The sequence below is a fragment of the Hemitrygon akajei genome, chromosome 16, assembly GCF_048418815.1.
Source record: "Hemitrygon akajei chromosome 16, sHemAka1.3, whole genome shotgun sequence".
In the NCBI taxonomy this organism is placed as follows: Eukaryota; Metazoa; Chordata; class Chondrichthyes; order Myliobatiformes; family Dasyatidae; genus Hemitrygon; species Hemitrygon akajei.
The window spans coordinates 37597971-37623819 of record NC_133139.1 but is presented as its reverse complement, the minus strand read 5'-3'; the positions used below and the strand labels follow the sequence as shown (position 1 = coordinate 37623819).

At 40.1% G+C, this 25849-nt stretch overlaps 1 protein-coding gene across 10 annotated transcripts in view; it reads right to left on the bottom strand.

Moving 5' to 3' along the window:
• Nucleotides 1–25849, bottom strand: part of sema6bb (sema domain, transmembrane domain (TM), and cytoplasmic domain, (semaphorin) 6Bb) — a 533030-nt gene that overhangs the window by 59395 nt on the left and 447786 nt on the right. For all 10 annotated transcript variants that reach the window (XM_073068714.1, XM_073068715.1, XM_073068716.1 and 7 more), the window contains one exon: nucleotides 16–147. In XM_073068714.1, coding sequence (XP_072924815.1) covers nucleotides 16–147 — 132 coding nt within the window. The remainder of the gene's footprint in view (nucleotides 1–15; nucleotides 148–25849) is intronic.

The following is a 25849-nucleotide window of genomic DNA, read 5'->3' as shown; positions in this document are numbered from 1 at the left end:
AAATGGTTTTCCTACCTTGGCTTTGGAACTAGTTCTTCAGGAACTGGTGTCCAGATAGACTCTGGGGACTTTTGCTCCTTGAAACGTCCATCAAAAATGCTGGAAATCTGTTCCATGTCAAAGGCACAGATAGCAGATCCAGGAATGCTTCAACAAACCAAAAAAATAACACACAGTCAGTATTCCCAACAACATCCTCTTACTTAAAGTCTCACTCATGACACAGGTCAAACCAGGAAACAATGGCAGAATTGGAAGTCGCCTCATTGACTCACTTGTTCTTGACAGCAAGCAGCACCTCACCGTAATGTACCTAGAAAGAAAGCCAGGGTTGCCTGTAGATGCAAACACGAGGAAATCTGCAGAGGCTGGAAATTCAAGCAACGCACACAAAATGCTGGTGGAACACAGCAGGCCAGCGGCATCAATAGGGAGAAGTACGACATTTCGGGCCGAGACCCTTCCACCATAGGAAGAAGTACAGTCGACGTTTCAGGTCTCGGACCGAAATGTAGACTGTACTTCTTCCTATAGATGCTGCCTTCCCTGCTGCGTTCCAGCAGCATTTTGCGTGTGTTGCCTGTAGATGCTTGTCTTAAGATCTTATAAGGTAGGAGAATAGGGTTGAGAGGGATGATAAATACGTCAGTTTTGTAATGGGGGAGCAGACTCAATAGGCTGAATAGCTTAATTTTGCTCTCATGTCTAATGGTCTAAAACTCACAATGTTATTCCCCTAATAATCGCCTTTCACAAGAATAAAATTCACCCAATAGGCTTGAAAAAATATTTTGGCCAGTTATCTGGGAATATGATAACAACATGAATGTAATAGAGACAGGAATCGATGGTAATGGTATTGGGTGATAAAGAGTTGGAGGAAGTGTGTCTGGTACATAAACAGAAGCTGAGTTAGTTGACTGGATAACTTTGATGTCTACTAGGTGAGTGATAGGCTATTTAACTCATCAATTAATGATAATCTCTGTGTGCAAATAAACAGATTCTTTATCTTATTAAGATAAAGAGGGTGGCACAGTTGCATAGCTACAAGAGCTGCTGCTTCACAGCTCCAGGAACTTGGTTCCGTCCTGACCTCTGGTGCTGTTTCCAGGTCCTCTTTGTAATTGTGTGGCTTCTTTCTGTGCAATTCCTTTCCTTCCACGTGCCTGTCAAGATTAAATGGCCAGTCATCCTTAGTACGTAAGTGAATATCAGAGTCAGGAATTGGGAGTGTGGGGAGAAAAAATGTAATTAGTGTTTCAATGGAATTAATATAAATGGGGGCTTGGTGGTCAATGTGGACTCAGTCGGTTGAAGGGCCTGTTCTAACGGGTGCTGTGGCTCCATTGGATTGTTCTCCAATGAACTTAATCCATTATAAACCATAACCAACCATTCCGGGAATGTGATGTAATTCAAAATTATATTAAAGCATTGAAATTTCTGAACATGGTGTGAGCTGACAGTGAATCAACATTCAGAAGTATTGGTTTGGCTCAGATATAAAATATTTAACTTTGATCAAATTTAAATTAATCCTCATTATGCAAGCAGTGTGCTGACAACAGGCAGTATATCTAGAGAGCAACCTAAATTATGAAGCTGGAACCCCCCTTGGCAAAGCAACCTAAAACCAGAACAGAGCAGATACAACAAAGTCACAGGTCTGTGGATTCAAGTCAACCACAAGATAGGGCAGCTCTGCCAGAATTCATTTCACATGGGGCTTCAGTAACCATCAAGAGAGGAATCTTCATCTCATTCCTTTGGGCTAAAGCTGAAAAATTAAAGAAGTGACATACTTTTAAGCGGTTTTCTTCAGAAATGCTGGGATTGAACTAGTTTTGCTATTGAAGAGATGATGAAACAACTTTCCGTCAGGTCATAATGGGTCACCATGTGACACCATCCTATACCTATAGATCTGGACTGTATAAAGAAGAAGAAGAGGTGTAAGAATAGAATTGACTTTATTTCTTACAACTTTCACACACGAGGAGTAAAAATCTTTATATTATGTCTCCGTCTGAATGTGCAATGTGCAAATTATAGTAATTTGTAATAAGTAGAAGTATAGTAAGACATAGAACAGAACAGTCAATGTTTCACTGTTGACAAGTTCATTCTCACTGACCTTAATTGTTACTTGCCATCTTGAAACCATGCAGATTACCTGCATTACAACAAACAATGCAAGTCCTAGAAAATTGTTCTAAAGTACTTCCTCTTGCTGATCACATGCACATCAAGTATTAAACTGAGGAGCGCCCACTCACTGTATCATGCTCATTCTCATTACTGCTTCTATCTCAATTACCGCCTTGATGCAGATATCAGCACAAAGGTAAAATAAACACATGGAAGCAAGACAACAATTCACTGATTTCTGCACCAAGGATTCCTAAGAAATCTTAGTCAACCATCACAGGAAGATAACCATGGTGGCGGGAAGTCAGTACTGTAGCCTAGGACATCACAGCGGGAGACGAATGTGTTCAGAAATACGAAGTAATCACAGGGCAGATACAGAAGCAGAAATCAACAGCGTGAACCAGTCTTTATGCTCTGCACTAGCTTCCTTTCATTTTTCTTCAATTAGCACCATCAATGGGCCCTTATACGGTATATTTTTTGGTGTCACTATATGGGTGATCCTAAAATGGTCATATTTATTGGCTTTCCTACATGTAAAAAACACAAGGGATTCAGCAGATGCTGGAAATTCAGAGCCATATACACAAAATGCAGGAGGAAATCAGCAGGTTAAGCAGCACCTATGGAGGGGAATAAAGTTAGCATTTCGGGCTGAAATCCTTCATCCAAAGCTTGTCTATTCCCCTCCTTGGATGCTACCTGACCTGCCGAGTTCCTCCAGCATTTTGTGGGTGTTGCTAATTTAAACAAGTTGGTGCTTGGGTAAGTGAGCAGAGACTGAGGGTCAGTTCCAGAGTGCCATGTGGAACGAGATCAAAGTGCAGAGTGACAACTGCTCTCTCCTGGTTCATCGGTAAACTAACAGGAATTTTCCAATAATCCTTTTTTTTTTGCAGAAATCTGGACTGTTTTATTGAATTCTTCAGAATTTACCATAATAGGGTTGCAGTTCATTCCCTCTTAAATTATGGAAGATTGAAACAGCAGGGACCCTATTCAGGCTCCTTGACTTGATAAAATAATTACATTAGACCGTTACTTTAATATCTTTGATCCATATATATCGACATCATTACTTAATAATAATCTGTTGATAATAATCTTAGATATTTTTATAGACCCAGTGGCCAAAGGCATGATAAATTCAGAACCATAGTCAATACAGAACCATTATCTCATGCAGTACCCCATGCCATACGATCTTCAACTGAATTATGCCTGAATTTCTCTTATCATAACATTCTTTCTGCTGTGTAGTTTTTCAGTGCTGAAGAACTGCAGGTTATCATGGGTTTTTTTCTTGTAACTTATACCTTGATGATCCATCACTTCCTTCCCAGGTCAATTGGTATCAAGGAATAAATGTGAGTTTTCCAGCACCATTTACCGAGTCATCAGAATAAAAGAGGCTGTCTGACATATGCAGCATATGCAGCCCCAGACATGAGTGTAATGTGACAGATTGCTGGTGTTCAGGGCAATGATTTATGAAAAATTACTTCTGCTCTTGAGAAGCCACATACCCAGAATGGCCTTTTGAAACACATCAATACTTAATAGGATAAAGAAATAAATGCAGATTTATTCACCTGTACTGAGGTCACATGTTAAGATGAAGTCATGCTTAACACTAGGAATGGCAAGCTCAGGACAGATTATGCAATGCAATTATTTTGACAGCAGGGTAAGTTGAGAGCAGGGCACAACGTTTATTTAAGATGCAACTAGATGCTAAAATAGGAAGATGTAGACTTGGTCCTCTGGAAGGAAGAGGCCAAATGGGCTGAAGGGACTTCTTCAAAATAACCATTTCGGTGCTTTGTAAATCCTCTACAGGCCAAATTAATCAGCTCGACACTGGGGATGTAAAATACTTCTTTACTTGCTTGTTTCAGGAAGTTAGCTTGAAGAAATACACAACTTGCATATATATTGTGCATATATCCCTTTTACTTTAAAATCTTGCTTTGTTTGAAATAATGAATCACGTTTGATCAGCCTGTGCCTTAAGTATGCATGTCAGGCTCCTCCTGCAGCTGCTTCAAAAAGTGATACAGTCCAAGTGTGGACAACGAGGCCTCTTGTGGTAGGTCTAGAATCCCCATGCTTCAATCACCTTATTAGCTTTTTGACAGCTTGTGCTGTTAAAGGACTTTATAGCTGATAACAAGTATTTCTGCTGAGCAGAGACATTTAAAGACAGTTGAAATATTTTTAAATAATTTAAAGGAATAATAAATTATTTAAAAATTGAAAAATAACAAATTTAATTATTAACACAATATGCGGCATAAAGCAATTTAAATATTAATATCTGATAATATAAAGGAAAATCTAAATTTAAATTTTGCATACAAATCGGTGCTCCCTCAAGTGATTGGAGCTAAAATATATGGCAGATTTTAGCTGAGAGGTTGGATACGAAGTGTATTTGGACAATTAGCACGGGATGACCCCTGAACCATGCCTGGACCCCAGAGGTGGGAGAGGAAGTCAAACATGCTGGTGTCTGACCTCCAGTGTGCTCTGTGCATCTCTGCTGCACTGCACAGGCAGGGAAATATGGAATCTATTGATCCATGAGGAACACAAATTTGGTGGTTCTGAACAGCTGGCAAAAGATGAGTATGTTTCAGGCCATTAACTGATATTAATATTAATAGAAATATGTTTGCACAACTTCAATTTAAATTCAATGATGATTTGATTAAGAAACTTTGAATAATAATTAGCAGGCAATATATTTAAACACATCTGCCATGTTGTTGTCATAACAGGCATTTTATTTTGCTATGTATGTAAATTCCCACGTTATACTTTGGAAAAGAAAATAAAGGGAGCCAATTATTCACATCCATTATCTGAGAACGTCCCTGGTTAAAGGGAGTATCATTTAAATGATCTAAAATGATCACCATTAAAATCCCACCATTAAAATAGTGAAGTCTGTTTCCACTAACCAGTAAATTATGTTGCTTTAAACTGTGTTCTTCTTTCATCCACCATGTGCAATGCTTTGAATGAACTGCAAATGTAATGTGGCATTTTTATAATGGAGTCAGATCAGTCACAGTAATGCTTTCCTAGGCATGAGACATTGTACATTCATGAGAATTCATGCAGCCAAAGGCAGAAATTGGTGAGCATGCTTGCACGGAAAGGCTAAATGCAGGATTTGCTCAACTTTGTTCCATAGAGTTCTAACGGCAAAATCTTGGGCTTTATATTGAGTTTTCATGAAACAAGGGCAAACACGTATCGAGGTTTTCAGATTCAGCTTCCAATATGGGAATGTCAACATAGTTCCCACTCCTGAGTACTACTTAGGGAGCCATGTCATAAAATGGGACGCTGATTTACTGGCACTATACTAAAGTTTCCCATTCAAGAACAATAAACCTTGCTGATGCTACTATGAGAAACATAGAAGAAAACCAAAACGTATTGTTTCAAGGTATCTATTTAGATATCTTATAAGAAAATTCACCTATCAATCAACTTCCTAGCTCTTTACTTCACCCCTTCACCCTGTCCCGGTTTCATCTATCACCTGCCACCTTGTACTTCTTCCTCCCCCTCCCTACACCTTCCTACACTCCCTCCCCTTCCTTTCCAGTCCTGATGAAGGGTCTTGACCTGCAGTGTTGACTGTTTACTCTCTTCCACAGATGCTGCCTGGCCTGCTGAGATCCTCCAGCATTTTATGTGCGATGCTTTCAATTTCCAGCATCTGCAGATTTTCTTGTGTCAGATTTACTGTTTATCTGTGCTGTGCATTACTACTTGTACTTTGCATGATATTTTATTAACTTATTTATAGTATAATATTTTGGTTTACGTGCTGTGTGTGAAATATGTTGTGTGAATGCACCGTGGTCCGGAGGAATGTAGTTTTGTTTGGTTGTATATATGTATCATCAGATGGCAATAAACTTGAACTTGAACTGGCAGTGACAACTGTGTTGGGATTTATTGAAAAAGGACTGCTTGATTGATTGGGCAATTGGAGATGAGAAATTTCATGATGAAGTGTCAATATGGCCATTAGCAGTGGGCAAACTCAAGCTGGGAAGATTATGTACCAGTAAGTCCTTGTGGGGAATTGTGATGGTAAACTGGGACTCAATACCAAATAAATACACGACATTGAAGACCAAGCAGTTTTAATGGAACAGAATTCCAACAAGAACAAGATATTGTGGGCAAGATAGGGCAATGATATTTCTTTAAAAAAAGTGATAAAAATCAACTTGCCTCCTTTTGCATGTTCATTAAGTAATGACAACTATTCTCACTGCTGTCTAGTATTTCAAGGTAAAACTTTGGCTGCATGGCTCTCAAGTCTCCGTATTTTCCACTTTATTTTAATGACTTTGTTTCTGCCCTAATAATATTCAAGTGTGGCAGAAAATAGTCATTACAGCTGAATGCTTATTATTTCTGGATGTTTCTGTGTAGCCAGGTTGAAAAACGTAGCAGACAAGGTACAAAAAGAATTGCCTTGACAGTTAAGGGCATGCAGAGACTTAAATGAAACTTGGTGTCAATGCTGATTAATTTCCCCGCTGGTACACATCTTCCGCGTATTGAAATCTGTTTCCCACTGTCACACTAATTGAAGTCTGTTAATTTTAATGACTTTGTCTCTCACCACACCTTGCTGCTGATAAACCAGGTTTGACAAGTAAATGTACTTAAACATGTTACTTCTGTAATATGGAAAGATCAGTTGAAGATTCCATTATTTGGTTCAGCAGAAAATAAGAAAGAAATATTGGGAGATGCAGCAGTAATTGAAGTGCTATAATTATACTGGTTGTTAGACGGGTGCAGATTGCAAAGAAACCTTTGAATTATTGCTAATGTAAAATGTATCTCCAACAATTCAGACCTCTATGTCAACCTGTTTATCTTGTCTTACATGTTGGATAAGATAATTCAATAAATTAAGACATTGTAATTTCTCTCACCAGCTCTAACTTTTGCTTACTCTTTCATTAAGTTAAAAGACCCACACCGGGCAATCAGTTCATGGATAGTCCTTGTGCTATGTTTTACATGCAGGCAAGTCCTAGTTTGATTCACCAACCAGTGCTCAATTTGTGAAATGTGACAAGAGCTAAAACCTTGTGAATAACCTGGTGATTCTACTCTCAGAAGAACGGGAGAACAAATTGGCAGGTGATCTCAGAACATAACAGCCTTTCAGTTACAGCATTAGTTACTGTCCCGTTGTAGACAAAAACAGTGCTCAATATGAGCCCAGGAAGTTCTGACAAACAGCGGCTAATTAATGGGAGCTAATCTTTCATATTCAGATCTAAAAGGTAGCAGCTATGACAATGTGATGGAATGCTCGCCTCTTGGCTTGTCAAACAGATTAGTGGCTTCCAAGGCAAAATGGCGATCTTGATGGGCACCTTATTCATCTCTTCGCCTCTGTTGCAGTTGCTAGAGTGTAGCATCTGAAAATCTGCTGCAGAAATTCTTCAAGGTTTTTAGGAAAAACAGCATGTCCTAAGTTCACAATTTAAATCAAAAGCAACATGGGGCAAGAGACCTGCAAATTCTCAAATATGATTTTGATTTGGAACTGCAGAGCTGGGCCGTTCATCCATTGTCGCTGGGCCAACTTTCTGGAACCTAACTCACTGCAATGTGGGAATACTTTCATTACAAGGATGGAAGAGGTTAATGAAGATGGCTGAGAGCCACCTCATAAAGGAAAATATTCCATGGTAAGTTTTTTTTAGAATGTGGCACTTAAGAGAAAGATCTCTCGTCCTGGCTCAATGACCATACCTGTTTCACACACAAGACTATTACCAAGTATTGTAAATGCTAGCGAGACTATCACAATGCCAATGATCATTTAGGAAGACAGAAGGAGGCTGGTAATCTACTCTGGGTCTCTTGGTAGAGGAATACAATCTGAAAAATTAAACCTCTGAGAGGTATAAACAAAAATAAAAGAACAACTCTGAATACCTAATTATACAATACATTAATTTTATGGCATGGTGTTAAAAGCTTGCATTGAGAATTTTGAAAGGAACGTCTAAAGAACTTACACTAACATACTATTTGTCTGCTAGTAATATCAAATCAGTATACAATCCTGGCAACAACATATATTACTGAATACCATGGCAACTTGATTCAACATCAGGGCAATAGGTTAGACAATTATCAACAGATCCCATTAGCAGTGTCCAGTATTATATTAAAATGTGACTAACATACTTGACTCATTAAAATACCTACGACCAAGGAGAATATCTTGCTTCTTACTAATCAATTAGGTAAGCATCTTGGCAGTGTTAGAACATAATTAAGTAGAGGTTCCTTTTTTTCTGTTTTAATTAAGCAATAGGAAACTGCACCATTTGCAGCAGATTCTTGATAGTTTTGAACAGGCAATAAATCAGAATGAAGGAAAATAAAATACAAAGTGGAACTTTACTGTTTTTCTGGAGGTGAAGTTTACCAACTGATGCTTTCAGATTTAAATGATGAGTGCAAAGAGTCCACATTTGGAATCATGTGAATGGATGTCTGCACATCTTCAGATACTCTTTCCTCAGATGCATTTTGATTTCCATTATAGGTCTAAGTGAAAAAATACTAGTGTGCGAACGGCATAGCCATATGGTGAAAGGCAGCTCATCAACGAAGGAACTGAAAATTGCTGGGCTCAGGCCATGGCCCTTCAGTAATATCCTGGTATAAAACGACCAGCCTATAACAACTGTGCCATGTTCCCTTATTCAAGGGTTAGAGTTGTGACAATTTAGGACAATAGTGACTTTGTCCAATGCCCACCAACTTCAGTTTCACTTGCAGTACTGGATGCTATGTTAAAAGACTAATCCGTCACTTGGATCAATCACCTGTGGCTGAAGATAACTGTATCAACTTCAGCCTTCTCTTGTGCAATCATCCTCTAGACTCGGCCTTCAGTTAAGAAAGGGGATATTTATGTAGCCTCCTCATTGCACAAGTTTATTTTAATTATCCACTACCTTCCTTGATTGGATGTGATCTCATCTGCTACTTAGTGCGACAGTTTAGCTCTGTCTGTAGTTCACAGTCTGGATGTCTTTGCAATAGCACATACTGATGTTGTGGTGAAACATAAACATCATGGAGTATTATTGATGTCAACCACTACTAAGTTCAGTACTAGAAAACAAGAACTGAATTAGTCCTCAGAAGACACTATAACAAGGTTTAGAAAGCTTACATGCAACAAATAACTGACCAAATAGAAACAGAAGCTACCAGAAACAGTCAGCAGTGAGCAGCTTCTGTGGAAAGAGAAACTATTGTTTATTTTAGGAGACACACGAGATTATAAATGATGGAATCTGCAGGGAAAAACCAAACCGCGGGATGAACTCAACAGAGAAACTGCTTCCGTGGAGGCAAGGGTGGTCGATGCTTCAGGTCGAGTCCCTGCGTCAGGACTGAGAGTGTGGAGAGCAGAGGGTCAGTTTAAGGGGGTGAGAGGGAGAAGCAGACAGTTGATAGGTGGAGGCAGGTGAGGAGGACGCTGATGGGCAGATGGAGCTTGATCAGGGAAGGGGAGGAGGTGGAGATGCAAGGCAGCAACTGGTTTGCCCACCTTTCCCTACACAGGACCGATTCTAAACTGCTGCAGCTGTTCAAATCCTTTGCCGTGTATTGTCGTACTAGGGTCATAGATCACAGTGTGAAGACTGAGCCGAGTATCCATATTGACAATGCTTTGTCACTTTCATCAATGTCCTCAGGGGTTAATGCACCAAGAACGGGTAGACTGGAGAAGTTGAGGCCATGCAGATGGTCCTTTGCTGCCTCTTACAAGCTAAATTGGACAGGTAATATTTTTCACATTCATGAAATGCTGGCAAGGCCTCAAGTGCTTCACAGTCAGTCAGTGTTTTTGATGTGTAAACACTATTAGACATGTGGGGAATTTGACAGCAAAGTATCACAGATAATGAAATAAATGATCAGATATTCTGCCTGGTGTTGGTTGAGAGCCAGAATTCGGCTCTCCTGCTTGCTTTGCCAGTGAAAGGCAACATCTCTGTCAGGAACACACACAAAATGTTGGAAAAACTCAGCAGGGAAGGGAGCATCTATGGAAATGAATAAACATTCGATGCTTTGGGCCGAGACACTTCTTCGGGACAGGAAAGGAACAAAAAAGATGTGAGAATAAAAAGGTGGTGGGAGGCGAAGTTAGAGCATGGGAAAGATAAAGGGTGGAGAAGACAGAATGCGATGGGAGTGGGGAGTGGACTATGGGAGAAAGGGCAGAAGGAGATGGACCACGGGAAGGTTATTGGCAGGTGATGAGAAGTGGAAGAGGCCAAGAGGGGAATAGAAGAGGAGGGAATGGGGAGGGGAAAATTGCCAAAAGGAGAAATCAATGTTCATGCCATTAGGTTGGAGACTACCTGGATGGAGAAAATCATTTTGTTACTGCACTAGAAATTCAGTTTTAACCGAGGGGCTGAGTGGCCTGCTCCTTCTCCTATGTTTGTACAAAGAAGAAATACCATGTTAATTGAATAGGATAAAGATAGGTGAGGAGAGGATTAGAAACATAGAAACACAGAAAAACTACAGCACAATACAGACCCTTCAGCCCACAATGCTGTGCCAAACATATACTTACTTTAGAAATTACCTAGGATTACCCATAGCCCTCTATTTTTCTAGGTTCCATGTACCTATCCAGGAGACTCTTAAAAGCCCCTATCATATCCACCTCTACCACTGTCGCCGGCAGCCCATTCCACGCGCTCGCCACTCTCTGCGTAAAAAACTTACCCCTGACATCTCCTCTATGCCTACTTCTAAGTATCTTAAAATTGTGTCCTTTCGTGATAGCCATCTCAGCCCTGGGAAAAAGCCTCTGACAATCCACATGATCAATGCCTCTCATCATCTTATAAACCTCTATCAGGTCACCTCTCATCCTCTGTCGCTCCAAGGAGAAAAGACCGAGTTCACTCAACCTATTCTCGTAAGGCATTTTCCCCAATCCAGGCAACATCCTTGTAAATATCCTTTGTACCCTTTCTATAATTTCCATATCTTTCCTGTAGTAGAACTGAGCACAGTACTCCAAGTGTGGTATGACCAGGGTCCTATATAGCTGTATCATTACCTCTCAGCTCTTAAACTCAATCCCATGGTTGATGATGGCCAATGTGCCATATGCCTTCTTAACCACAGAGTCAACCTGCATAGCAGCTTTGAGTGTCCTATGGACTCTGATCCCAAGATCCCTCTGTTCCTCCACAGTGCTAAGAGTCTTACCGTTAATACTATTTTCTGCCATCATATTTGACCTACCAAAATGAACCACCTCACACTTATCTGGGTTGAACTCCATCTGCCACTTCTCAGCCCAGTTTTGCATCCTATCAATGTCCTGCTGTAACCTCTGACAGCCCTCCACACTATCCACAAGACCCCCAACTTTTGTGTCATCAGCAAATTTACTAACCCATCCCTCCACCTCTTCATCCAAGCAATTTATAAAAATCATGAAGAGTGGGAGTCCCAGAACAGATTCCTGAGGCACACCACTGGTCACTGACCTCCATGCAGAATATGACCCGTCTACAACCACTCTTTGCCTTCTGTGGCCAAGCCAATTCTGGATCCACAAAGCAAGGTCCCCTTGGATTCCATGCCTCCTTACTTTTTCAATAAGCCTCTCAATAAGCATGGACTACCTTATCAAGTGACTTGCTGAAATCCATATACACTACATCTACTGCTCTACCTTCATCAATGTGTTTAGTCACATCCTCAAAAAATTCAATCAGGCTCGTATGGCACGACCTGCCTTTGACAAAGCCATGCTGACTATTCCTAATCATATTATGCCTCTCAAAATGTTTCTAAGTCATGCCTCTCAGGATCTTCTCCATCAACTTACCAACCACTGAAGTAAGACTCACTGGTCTATAATTTCCTGGGCTATCTCTACTCCCTACCTTGCATAAGGGAACCACATCAGCAACCTTTCAATCCTCTGGAACCTCCCCCGTCCCTGTTGATGATGCAAAGATCATTGCCAGAGGCTCAGCAATCTCCTCCCTCACCTTGCACAGTAGCCTGGGGTACATATTGTTTGGTCCCAGAGACTTATCCAACCTGATGCTCTCCAAAAGCTCCAGCACATCCTCTTTCTTAATGTGTATATGCTCAAGCTTTTCAATCAGCTGTAAGTCATCCCTACAATTGCTAAGATCCTTTTCTGTAGTGAATACTGAAACAAAGTATTCATTAAGTACCTCCGCTACCTCCTCCTGTTCCATACACACTTTTCTACTGTCACATTTGATTGGTCCTATTCTCTCTCATCTTATACTCTTGCTCTTCACATACTTGTAGAATGCCTTGGGGTTCTCCCTAATCCTGCTCGTTAAAGCATTCTCATGGCCCCTTCTGGCTCTCCGAATTTCATTCTTAAGCTTCTTCCTGCTAGCCTTATAATCTTCTAGATCTCTATCATTTTTTAAACCTTGTTTGAACCTTTTGTAAGCTTTTCTTTTCTTCTTGACTAGATTTACAAAAGCCTTTGTACACCACGGTACTCCCATCCTTTCCCTGTCTTGTTGGAATGTGCCTATGCAGAACTCCACAAAAATATCCCCTGAACATTTGCCACATTTCTGCCATACATTTCCCTGAGAACATCTGCTCCCAATTTATGCTTCCAAGTTCCTGCCTGATAGCTTCATATTTCTCATTACTCCAATTATACGCTTTTCTAACTTGTCTGTTCCTATCCCTCTGCAATGCTTTGGTAAAGGAGATAGAATTGTGATCACCATCTCAAAAATGCTCTCCCACTGAGACCTGACACCTGACCAGGTTCATTTTCCAATACCAGATCAAGTACAGCCTCTCCTCTTGTAGGCTTATCTACATATTGTGTCAGGAAACCTTCCTGAACACACCTAACAAACTCCACCTCATCTAAACTCCTTGCTCTAGGGCGATGCCAATCAATATTTGGGAAATTAAAATCTCCCACCATGACAAACCTATTATTATTACACCTTTGCAAAATCTGTCTCCTACCTGCTCCTCGACGTCTCTGTTACTATTGGGTGGTCTACAAAAAACACCCAGAAGAGTTATTGGCTCCTTCCTGTTCCTAACTTCCACCCACAGAGACTCAGTAGACAACCCCACCATGACTTCCTCCTTTTCTGCAGCTGTGACACTATCTCTGATCAGCAGTGCCACACCCCCACCTCTTTTGCCCCTCTCCCTGTCCTTTCTGAAACATTTAAAGCCTGGCACTCTAAGTAACCATTCCTGCCCCTGAGCCATCCAAGTCTCTGTAATGGCCACAACATCATAGCTCCAAGTACAATCCATGCTCTAAGCTCATCCGCTTTGTTCATGATACTTCTTGCATTAAAATAGACACGTCTCAAACCATCAGTCTGAGCGTATCCCTTCTCTATTACCTGCGTATGCTCCCTCTCTCACTGTCTCTAAGCTTTCTGGATTTGTGAGCAAACCACCCCTTCCTTCATCTCTTCAATTCGGTTCCCACCCCCCCCCCCCCAGCAATTTTAGTTTAAACTCTCCCCAATAGCCTTAGCTAACCTCCCTGCCAGGATATTGGTTCCCCTTGGATTCAAGTGCAACCCATCCTTTTTGTACAAGTCATGCCTGCCCCAAAAGAGGTCCCAATGGTCCAGAAATCTGAATCCCTGTCCCCTGCTCCAATCCCTTAGCCACACATTTATCCTCCACCTCCCTCTGTTCCTATATTCACTGTCACGTGGCACAGGCAGTAATCCCGAGATTACTACCTTTGATGTCGTGCTTCTCAACTTCCTTCCTAACTCCCTGTAATCTGTTTTCAGGACCTCCTCCCTTTTCCTACCTATGGCGTTGGTACCAATATGTAGCACAACCTCTGGCTGTTCACCTTCCCACTTCAAGATGTTGTGGACACGATCAGAATCATCCCAGACCCTGACACCTGGGAGAGAAACTACCATCTGCGTTTCTTTCCTGCATTCACAGAATCACATGTCTGACCCCCTAACTTTAAAATCTCCTATTACTGCTGCCTTTTTCCTTTCCCTACCCTTCTGAGCCACAGGGCCAGACTCTGTGCCGGAAGCACGACCACTGTTGCTTCCCCCAGGTAGGCCGTCCCCCCAACAGTACTCAAACAGGAGTACTTATTGTTAAGGGGGACAGCCACAGGGGTACTCTCTAGTACCTGACTCCTGCCCTTCCCTCTCCTGACTGTTACCCACTTGTCTGTCTCCCAGTTATGTGAGACATAATCACTACCACAGACCAGTTGGACATAATGACCTTCTTCAATGCTGTAGCTTCAAAGTAACATCCATAGCTGTAACGATTGGATGGACGTGCCAAAAACCGTTACTCTCATTGCTCCCTTTGATCTTCATTCTAATCGCAGTTGCTGCGCATTGGGAGATCAGAATGTAATCAATACAGAACAGACTGTCTCCAGCAAGCTATGCATTTTCTGCAGATTAGGCAGCTGGGGTCAGAGTGCCATATTTATCGAGCACACCACTTGCTTACAGGGAGAAATTTCAATTCAAATTACCTGCTGACACACCAGTCTTGTTAAATCACCTTTAGCTTGATAAAAAAATGTACTCAAAAGCTGAAGTTCATTGCACGCGCAATGAAATACTTTGAAATCAACTAATTTGCTCATAGCCGCTATTTTAGATTTTAAGAACTTCATGAATGCCCCATCAATTTTAGCCCTACTTTAATTTGAAGTTGTATTTGTCTAACATAAACCAAGGTTAAATTTTGAAAGTCACAACTGAAAAACAGATGTGCCAGGAAAGTAACCAAATAAAACAGCTGTACAGATGAAAGGGTTGCGCTGGGTGAGAAGTGTCTTACAACATAAAGCATCATTTTTTATTACAGATAGCAATTACGTGCATATGGTTTTATGATTGAATACCCTACCACAATGACCTGGATGCAAAAGTATAATTCCCTCATGGCTTTTTGCAACAATGGATGTTATTGTCTAAGGAAAGTTGCAACAATGAACAGTCAGAGAAACTCTTGTCAGATAGAATAGGTAAAATGTGCTGTTTGTCTTGTTCTTTGTGGACATATCAATATGTACTCATATCATGTGCTGTCAAGATAAGCATATTGTTTTGGATAATAAAACTTTTATTCAAGGAGTTGCACCTACATTTATTTTGACTTTGATTTTTCAGTCAGTGCTGGTTGTCCACCCAGAAATTTTCTGCAATAATAATTAAAATGTGAAAGACGTAGGCTCCAAACTTACAAAGTTTGTTAACACAAAGGTGGTTGACCAAATTTTGGAATAAATTAGAGATTCACTTAATGGGTGAGACCTATTTTTATCTGAGCTAATTCAGATAGTTCATTTGTTCTGTGTCGTGTTGTATGACACGGGTGATGATGGTCTTTCCACGACCATGATTATTCTGTAGAAGTGGTCTGCCATAACCTTCTTCTGGGCAGTGTGCCTTTACAAGACGGGTGACCCCCGCCATCATATATACTCTTCAGAGATTGTCTACCTGGCATCAGAGGTTGTAAGTACCAGGTGCTCCCACGGCTTCTTTTGACCCGGACCAGGGCAGATAAACAGGTGCTACACCTTGCTCAAGGGTGACCTGCAGGCTAGCGGAGAGAAGGAGTGTCCTACACCTCCTTTGATAGAGGTGTATCTCCACCCTACCACTCATCATTCAGATAGCACACAGCAAATTTTCAATTCCTTGTATCTGAGCCACCATTTCTCACTGAGAACCTGGCTGAGCACAGCTTTTAGAAGAACAAGCCCTCTGAGGCTGCAGCTTACTGATTTATTGTGTTTAAGTCTACAATCTCTGGAAATGACTGTTTGGTAACAATGGTCACTTATAGTCTCTGTTACTTTTCTATTAAAATGCACACTGTTATGGTTAAAAGGACAGCCACGTTTTCTTAAGTTTTATTTTGGCTGAAGGGAGGTCTTAGGAGTCTTCTCACTTTCACGACATACCAGCTGCTTTTGGAGACTATTTCGCTATCTTGGACTGAACTCCCTAAATTCCATTAATGCCCCTCCTCCCCTTCTTACCCCATCCCTGACATATTTAGTTGTTTGTTTTCTTTCTCTCTCTCTCTGCCCACATTCTGCCTGTTCTCCATCTCCCTCTGGTGCTCCTCCCCTCCCCCTTTCTTTCTCCTGAGGCCTCCCGTCACATGATCCTTTCCCTTCTCTAGCTCTGTATCACTTTCGCCAATCACCTTTCCAGCTCTTAGCTTCATCCCACCCCCTCCGGTCTTCTCCTATCATTTTGCATTTCCCCCTCCCCCACTACTTTCAAATCTCTTAGTATCTCTCCTTTCAGTTAGTCCTGACGAAGGGTCTTGGCCCAAAACGTTGACAGTGCTTCTCCTTATAGATGCTGCCTGGCCTGCTGTGTTCCACCAGCATTTTGTGTGTGTTGTTCCCTAAATTTGACATGGTTTTTCAAATCACTGGGCTCAGCTGTCCACTGGCACTTCACCGGAATACATGAACTGCAATGACTATTCTGTGGACTGAACTGACCCTGCGTTCAACCTTGTTATCATCCGTGATTTATTAAACTGCACTTTCTAGCTGGACTCTCAAGGCAGTGACTGACTGTTGAGTGCTGGGCTGATGTTTCCCTTCCCAGCCAATGGAAATCAAACCTGCTTATTGACTTGTGTTCATGTGGTACACAACACTCCCAAGTATTTTTCAGAATTACTTTGACCAAACTGGCATTAGGAACAGCGGGGAAGATCTTCTCCTCCGTCATTGAGGAACCAGAAATCATCTTCAACATTTTGGCCCAGTACCACAGAAGGGAGATCATTTACTCAGTGAAACACCCGGGCTAACAGATTTTATGCAAAAAATTAAACTTTACATAATTATGCAATAGCTGTTGCCCTATGTAGGGTCTGAAAACATTTCACTGACTGTACAACTTCATGGTAAACAAGCTGCTGGATAAATTTTGTCCTATTCTGTCATTTCTTCAGGGCACTTGTGGCAGTTTTGCATGTATGGTATTTTTTTTATAACAAACTTCTTATACAGTATATTCAAATAAAAAAGTAAGGCGCTGACTCTCAAAACTGAACTTGGGATTGTTTGCAACAGAAAGTTTGAATTATTCTCTTCACAACATGAGGGGATTTCTCTTTGGGCTACACAATGCTGGTTTGAAATGTTATATACGGTAATCATCTGGAGGGCATTATTTACAATACAATAGAATTGCTAGAGATTGTTTCATTTTTAGCATAAAATTTTACTTGTGACATCAAATTGTCTAAGACAGTGGTTGCCAACCTTTTTTATATGCCACGGACAAATTCCATTAAGCAAGGGGTCCATGGACCCCATGTGGGCAACCCCTGGTCTAAAAAGAGGATAGAAATATCTCAGTTAATTGAGCTGCTGAAGTACTATTTTTCAAATGAACTGTAGCCTCTAGATTTCCTCTTTCAATTTCCACTGTGAAATGCAAAACTACCTGGCATCCACTGACATCTTGGTAAAGACTCACAATGTGAAGATGTGAAGAAACAGTTCCAAATTCTATTCTAAATGAATGACCTTAATCTTGAGAATGTGTGTTCTGCTATACTCTCCAGCAAGAGGGATCAGCCCTTTAAAGTGCACTGAGAAATCTTAGAGCTATTTTCTATGCCTTAGATCTTGTTTTATTCAAGCAGTCCTTCGGAGCCCATAGTTACAGAGTGAAGGATAAAGAATCATCTTGCAAGAGTTGTAACTTGACTATTTCTCATACCAGTGGTAAATAGCAGAATCATTCAAAGTGTTGGACTGCACTGACCATCAAGAACCCATGTTACACGAATCATATACTGATCTCATTTTATTCTCCCCGTGTTTCCCTCAAATGTCTCCCCAAAATCTACACACAATCGGCAATTTACAGTGGTCAATTTATGTATCGATGTGCACACCTTTGGGACGTGGGATGAAACCGGTGCACCCAGAAAAAACCCACGTGGCCACAAGCAGAATGATCAAACTCTACGCAGACAGCACAGGGCATCACTGAGCCATTCAATGCATTGAGAGATTCACAGCTCAGTACAGAGAACCTTCAGCTTATAAACTCATTGTATATTTACCACAATGAAAGAGAGGGTAATTGTACATAAAACTTAGAGGGGCACAGATGGAATATTTAGTAAGAAACCTTATCCTATTGCAAGTGTCTAAAGCTAGAGGACTGAGATTCAAGGTAAGGGTCAGAAGGTTTAGTGGGTATATTTTCACATGCTTGTGATCTGCAGCATACTGCTTGAGGGGATAATGGATGTAAAGACTCTCATAACATTCAGATAGTACCAAGATGATCATCTGAATCATAAAGGCACAGAAGGGTATAGACCAGTGATTCTCAAACGTTTTTGAGTTATTGGTCTATTGGTGAGGAAAGGTGGATAATATTTGATAATCTTGAATTGAATTGACTTTATTTCTTACATCCTTCACATACACGTGGAGTAAAAATCTTTACGTTATGTCTCTGTCTGAATGCGCAATGGGCAATTTATAGTAACTTGTAAATCTGTAAAAGTTGTATCCATGTAAATTTATTTATACTTGGCTGTAAATCTAGAATATTGGTAATCTTTGCCTTAGATTTTCATGAGTAAGGTACTGGTGCTGAATGGCATGGTCATCCAAGTTCCTTATTGGCCTAGTAGGTTAGCTCTTCTAGTAACTTAACTACAAAGCAATATATTGTAAAAGTTTTAGTAAAGCTTTATTTTTGTTTTACTTTATTGTTTCATGACCTAATGTGAATATAATGGAGTAAGGTGAATGTGTTAATATCTGTTTACGTAGTGTGAGTGAGGAGAAAGTTTGTTTCAGGATCTAGCCTATATGTCTTTAGAAGTTAAGCATGTGTGTGCCAATGTGAGTATATATCTGAGTTAAGGCGAGATGCATTTATTTAAAATTTTGATGTTGTACAAGAGGTACAGGGTTGGATGGATTCTAATGTTGTTTGTATTGATTTTTTTTTAGAATTGCCACTACCATACTGGTTTTGTATATTTTGTTTTATTTATTTTCATACTGCATTCATAACTAGTTGACATAACAAATGTGTGGGCCAAAATTAAGTTGAGGTTGTAACAGCAGAAACAGCTTATTTCAAGCTCATTTTGTTGTTAATATCCTCTTTCCACATTAAAACATCTAAAAGAGATAAAGGAATGAAAGACCAGAAAAAGTATTTGTTGTCCTGAGTGTGTATTTTTCCAAGGCTACAATGCATACAGTAAAAACTATGAAGTATTTCAATTTATGAGGTAGATTGAAAGAAAATAGGAACTGCAAGTTCAAAGCAGTGACAGATAAGTGCAAAAATTATTCAAATTTATTTAAAGCTACAAGTAAATTATTTCTTTATTTAAATACAGTAAAAACAATTTTAATCATCCAACTATTCACTACTTCATTGCTATTTTTATTCAGTGAGATGAATGGGCTTTTTTGCAGTGATATCAGCTTCTCGACATCAGGCTGAATGTCAGTCAGAAAGACTCAGATCCTCACGTTCAGTAAATTGCTATCAATTTCATTGTTTTGAAAGAATTGGCAAACTGCACTGAAACTGCGCCCCACTAAATATGATGTTGGAAAGGCAATAAAGAACATCTTGACCTTTTTCCACAGTGCAGAATAGTTTTCAGAGATTTCTTTCTGCAACCAAAGTCTTGATATGATTTATTGAACCTCGACTTCAGCTCAAAGTCATTTTATAGCAAGATCACTTTTTCCTCCATCTTCCCTGTCAATTCCTCATTACAAGTTTTCAGGAATGAATTCATTAAACAATCTGGAATTTGGATCGAGACAAGATCCTGAAATCACTCTGGCATGTCCTTTATGCACGGTAAACTTGAAGATCGTCATCTGGTATTCTTTATTTCTCTTCCTACCCAGAGAGGCTCGGAAGTCGCAAAAAGTCTCAACAAACTATGTTGCACTTAAATAGGGTTAAATGTTTTGATAAGACTCACTTCATTTTCTTGCAATTGAACATTGATTTCATTAAACTTTGTGAATAAGTCTGAGAAATAAACAAAGTCATGGCTAATACTCTGGGGTTGATTACTGAATACAACCTCCAAGTTTTCAAAGAATTTTATCACAATTTCAGAAAGTGCATTAAAGCATTTTAGGCAGGTTTTGTTTTGAGAGCCATCTGAGTTCTGTGTGCAACAGCAAGCATTTAAACTACGTATTCATCATTCTCAATATAAAGCTCTCGAAATAGTAGAGAATTGGGAATATGGGACTTGATTTTATTTACCACTGTGATGACAGTATTTAATGATTTATGTGGCCGATCACTTGGTTTTTATGCGACCAAATGTTGTCGGTGAATTACATAGGGAATGGAAAATATGTTAGGTATAGCTTTTTTAGTAAAGTAATAATACTGTGATAGCATCTTGTTATTGATGGTGCACTATCATTTGCACAAACATATGTGTTGGTGAGCAGAATATCCTTTTCATTGAAAAATTACTCAACAACCCGAACTATTGACTCCCCCCTTTGTATCTGCATCAAGTCTTGGTTATGAAGCAAACATCACCAAGAAACAAAGATATTTTGCCTGGCAAAGTTCACCAATGCAACTGCAGAGCAAATTCCGTTGTATGCGCACAATGCATCTTCCACATTCGCAGACATTTCATCTATTTGTCTTTGAACAGAATTGTTGCTGAGCAGAATCACTTTCATTATTTGGTCTGTTGAATTATGCAAAACTATACTCACAATCTCCCTTACTGCTGGCAGAATCATTTCTTCTCAGTTGTATGGGGCATCCCAGCTTTAGTAATGAACAATGAAATGTTGAATGAAGCACGCAACCATTAAAGTTTTGTTGTGAAATGTGGGCAAACATAACCATATAACCATATAACAATTACAGCACGGAAACAGGCCATCTCAGCCCTTCTAGTCCATGCCGAACACTTACTCTCACCTAGTCCCACCGACCTGCACTCAGCCCATAACCCTCCATTCCTTTCCTGTCCATTTACCTATCCAATTTTTTTTTAAAAGACAATATCGAACCTGCCTCTACCACTTCTTCTGGAAGCTCGTTTCACACAGCTACCACTCTCTGAGTAAAGAAGTTCCCCCTTGTGTTACCCCTAAACTTTTGCCCCTTAACTCTCAACTCATGTCCTCTTGTTTGAAACTCCCCTACTCTCAATGGAAAAAGCCTATCCATGTCAACTCTATCTATCCCCCTCATAATTTAAAATTCCTTTATCAAGTCCCCCCTCAACCTTCTACACTTCAAAGAATAAAGATCTAACTTGTTCAACCTTTCTCTGTAACTTAGGTGCTGAAACCCAAGTAATACTCTAGTAAATCTCCTCTGTACTCTCTCTATTTTGTTGACATCTTTTCTATAATTTGGTGACCAGAAATGTACACAATAAACATGTTTTGAAGTGTTTTCTATTTCTGAAAGTTTTCACAAAGTGAATGAAAATAAGCCAAGTTCTTGCTTGCTTTATCAGAGTGCATTCTCTTCAAATATTCATTGCCTCCTTTGAAAAAAAATTCACACAACATTTACACTGGCTGCTGTTGGTTGCTTGGTGCCGGTATAAACCCATATTTCAGATACCTCACACTCTACTGTCTACCCTTTTTCATTTGCTCTACTTCTGCCATTTTCATTATGGATTAACAGCCATGATCAGATACCTATTGTATGTCCAGCCTCAAATGCTGTGATCAATAAAGGGGAAAGTTATGTTATCATAGTTCAGGCAAAACCTAACTCTCCACCTGAAGGTTAATAAAGTTAAGGCGATGATATTTTGGTTGGATTTGGGCTAGAGAAATGCGGTCCAGGGCAGATTCTGAACTTTACCCCATCAAACTTCGTACCCTAATACACAGGAATTGCGTCACTGCGTGATTAGAGTATGGGAGTCGTACTAGCTAACTCTGTAGCACAGCAGCGACTAGCAACGATGTGCAGGCTGGGCTTGGAGATAACACGATTTCTTCAGTCCAGATTTTTCATGATATGCAAAATACAGAAGTCTCACATTGCTCTTCAACAACTATAACGTGCTACGAGCAAAGTGTAAGAAACGATGGGTGAGTAAGAAATGTGGTTATTACGTGACCACTGTAATTAATTATGAGGTACTGAGGATCAAATGCTTATAATAAGTAACTTATTTCTTGTATTAAACCCCAATCCCTCAGCTGTCTCTCTTGCTACTGAGCACCCCCAGCCCCCACCATCCCCTTAGAAACTTCCACCACCCCAGGGGTGGTGATATTGCCCACTTTAGGAACCAGTGGTATAGACCAAGTGCTGGTAAATGTTTATGACAACCATCATACAATCATCTCTACTTATAAGTAGAGATGATTGTATGATGGTTGTCATAAACATGGTAGGGTGCATGGCCCGGAGACTCTATAAAACAAGCAATCAAAGGAGGGCAGATCAAGATCAGAAGTAGTAAAGCATTCTGTTCCTGATGTTCACTGGAATTCAAAAGGATGGGGGGTGGAATCTCATTGAAACCTTTTGAATGTTGAAAGGCCTAGACAAAGTGGATGTGGAAAGGATGTTTGCCGTGGTGGGACAGTCTAGGACAAGAGGGCACAGCCTCAGGATAGAGGGGCGCCCTTTCAAAACAGATGCAGAGAAACCTCTTTAGCCAAAGTGTGGTGAGTTTGTGAAATTTGTTACCGCATGCAGCTGTGGCTGCCAGGTCGTAGGGTGTAGTTAAGGCAGAGATTGATAGGTTCTTGATTGGACGTGGCATCAAGGGTTACAGGGAGAAGGCCAGGAACTGGGGTTGAGGAGGAGAGAAAAAAAGTAGCAGCCATGATTGAATAGCAGAGCAGACTCGATAGGCCAGATGGCCTAATTCTGCTCCTATGTCTTATGGTCTTTTAGAATTACAGAGACACAAAATAGAAAAAAACCCTTCAGCCCATTGAGTCTTTGTCTACAGTCAAGCACAATATTTTTACACTAATCTTAGATTAACACACTTTACTCATCAATAATGAGTAGTTAACCCATTGACTACTCCCTAGATTCTACCACTCATCTACATTCCAAGGGAAATTTACACTGGAGAAATAACTTGTCAATTTTGGGATGTGGGGAGAAATGGGAGCACCTGGAGGAAAGATTCAATTACAAGGGGAAAATGCAAGTGCCACACAGCCGGCACCATTGACCGTAGGTATCTGAAGCTCTGAGTAGCAAATTACTAGATGTGCCACTGCGTTTCTCACAGTTCTGTGGAACTTGCTTAATATAAAACAGAGTGTTTGAATTCATTAAAGCAAGAGTAAGGTTAGAGATGTCAGTGACAAGTGAAGAGTCTGGTGTAGCTTAGGGGGGTCGTGGTCCAACTATTTCATGCAAATGAAAACACTGGTCGAGGAAAGATCCGCTTGCTGTTATTGGCAATTTACCTGCACTGACAGCTGTATCTGCACAGCTGAAGCTTACAAAGCAACAGATGCTGGGAATCTGAAATAAAATTAGAAAATTCTGGACACACTGAGCAGTATCCGTGGAAAGAAAAACGAATGATTCAGGCTGGAAATTTACTTGACCCTTCTCTGCCTGGCGGAACGTCACAAATGTTTTAGTGTCATGAGCGTATTCGATCTAAGTACATTAAGCCAGAACTAGCCATAAGCAGTGAGCTGCCCATGCTCACCGTGGCCAAGCCCACTGATTGCAGACTTATCTCTTTGGGTCCGCTCGATTTTAATTTGAAGCGAAGTGCCACCCAATCCGAGGAAATGGAGCCTTCCGCAGTGTCAGGAGTCTGTGTAGGCTTTTGTCAACACATGGGGTGAGAAGGAAAGAGCAGGGGGAGATTTAGCACCAACAAGCTGGAGGAAAATTATTTTTGCCAGCAGCATTCTCATTGTCCCTAACATTTAGAGTTATTAAGTCCTGTTAAAAGTCAATTAAACCAAAATGTGAAAAAGTTCTCAATTTGTTTTGAAAACAATATGTTTAAATCACACGAAAACACAATCAGAAACATTAAGTATCAATTATTCCAAATAAATATGAATCACCCTATATTTTCCTTTGCAGCCCTTCCACTCCAGTCAAAGTAGAAGGCTCATAATTCCTGTGGTGGTTCTATCTTGGCATAAGTTCAACAGAACATCCTCCAGCATAACTGTGGACATTTCCAGCAGCTCTGTGTTCTGCTGCAGAATAGCTGGTATTTTCCGGCAAGTTACAGCTTAATGATGCACATCCCATTCCATACTCCAATGGGAATACTTGTCACATGGATTCCTGTTTCAATATTTCATTCTATAACCTGATTGGGTGATAGATTAATGTCTCAGACTACTTTCTTACTTTCATCTCATTCATCATGAAACATAGATTTATTGGTGCATAAATTGCCCCTTACGTTCAAAAAGTTCAAAAGGATTGTCTTTGATTTTTATCTTATAAGAATATTGAAGGGAAAACATACCTTCCTTTGAGATTTATTTCTCTCATGCATATAAAACTATTGGTTCAATAAATAAGGTACTTATACTGTGTCTTGAGATATTTCAGCCCATGTGAGAGAGTAGTCCTTTGTTTTGTAACTTCAAAACATTAAATTACTTCAAAGAAAACATGGGAGTCCAGGAATGTGGATCTGGCACCATCATTATTTTAAGTGAGGCACGGACGTATTGTGTGGTGGTGTGTTGATGTATGCAATTAATGTATTTTTACATATAACCTGTAATTATTTAAATGAACAAGAATGCTTAATCAAACAACATATTTACAAGATTACTTAAATACTAACTACACAACAATTACCGTAGATTTCGCACTACAGAGCGCACCCGATTAAAAGCCGCTGGCTCTAATTTCAGAAAGAAAATCAATTTTGTACTTGTACAAGCCGCACCGGATTTTAGGCCGCAGGTGTCCCACGTTGTAATATGAGATATTTACACAGAAAGATATTACACGTGAGGATTTTTTAACTTTTAATTAAATCCATATGGTAACATAAACAAATACATATTGCAAATGCTTTTTTTCGAACCGTGCCTGTAACGCGGCTACTTTTAAATATACATACGTATCGGTAACACACAAATTACGTTGCGTATACTTTTTTACTGAACAACATTCCAATATCTCCTAACGACTGGTAAAAATATATATACTGCAGCCTACCAGGAAAAGTTATTGATTGCCTTTAACTTAAAAGCAGCGTTTCGCTCGGGTCTAATGCCCCCACCTTCCCGTTTATCGCAAACCAGTATTTCCCACAAGATGCGGCGAAACCGGATGTGATGTCATAGTATCCCGGGATGTAGTACGGAAAACAAATATACCGGGTACTTAACACTTCTAACTTTAACTAGAAAATACTAACAAATGAATTACTAAGCGAAAATATTATAAACTAAATAACTGCCATAAAGGCAGCACAATGCTTTTCTTCGAGTGTTTTCCATGTTGATGAGGGTGAGTACAAATGACTGATTTACAATAATTTAATTGTGAAAGTGCGCTTGATTTATCATACAATTTCATTGGACCTCTGTGAA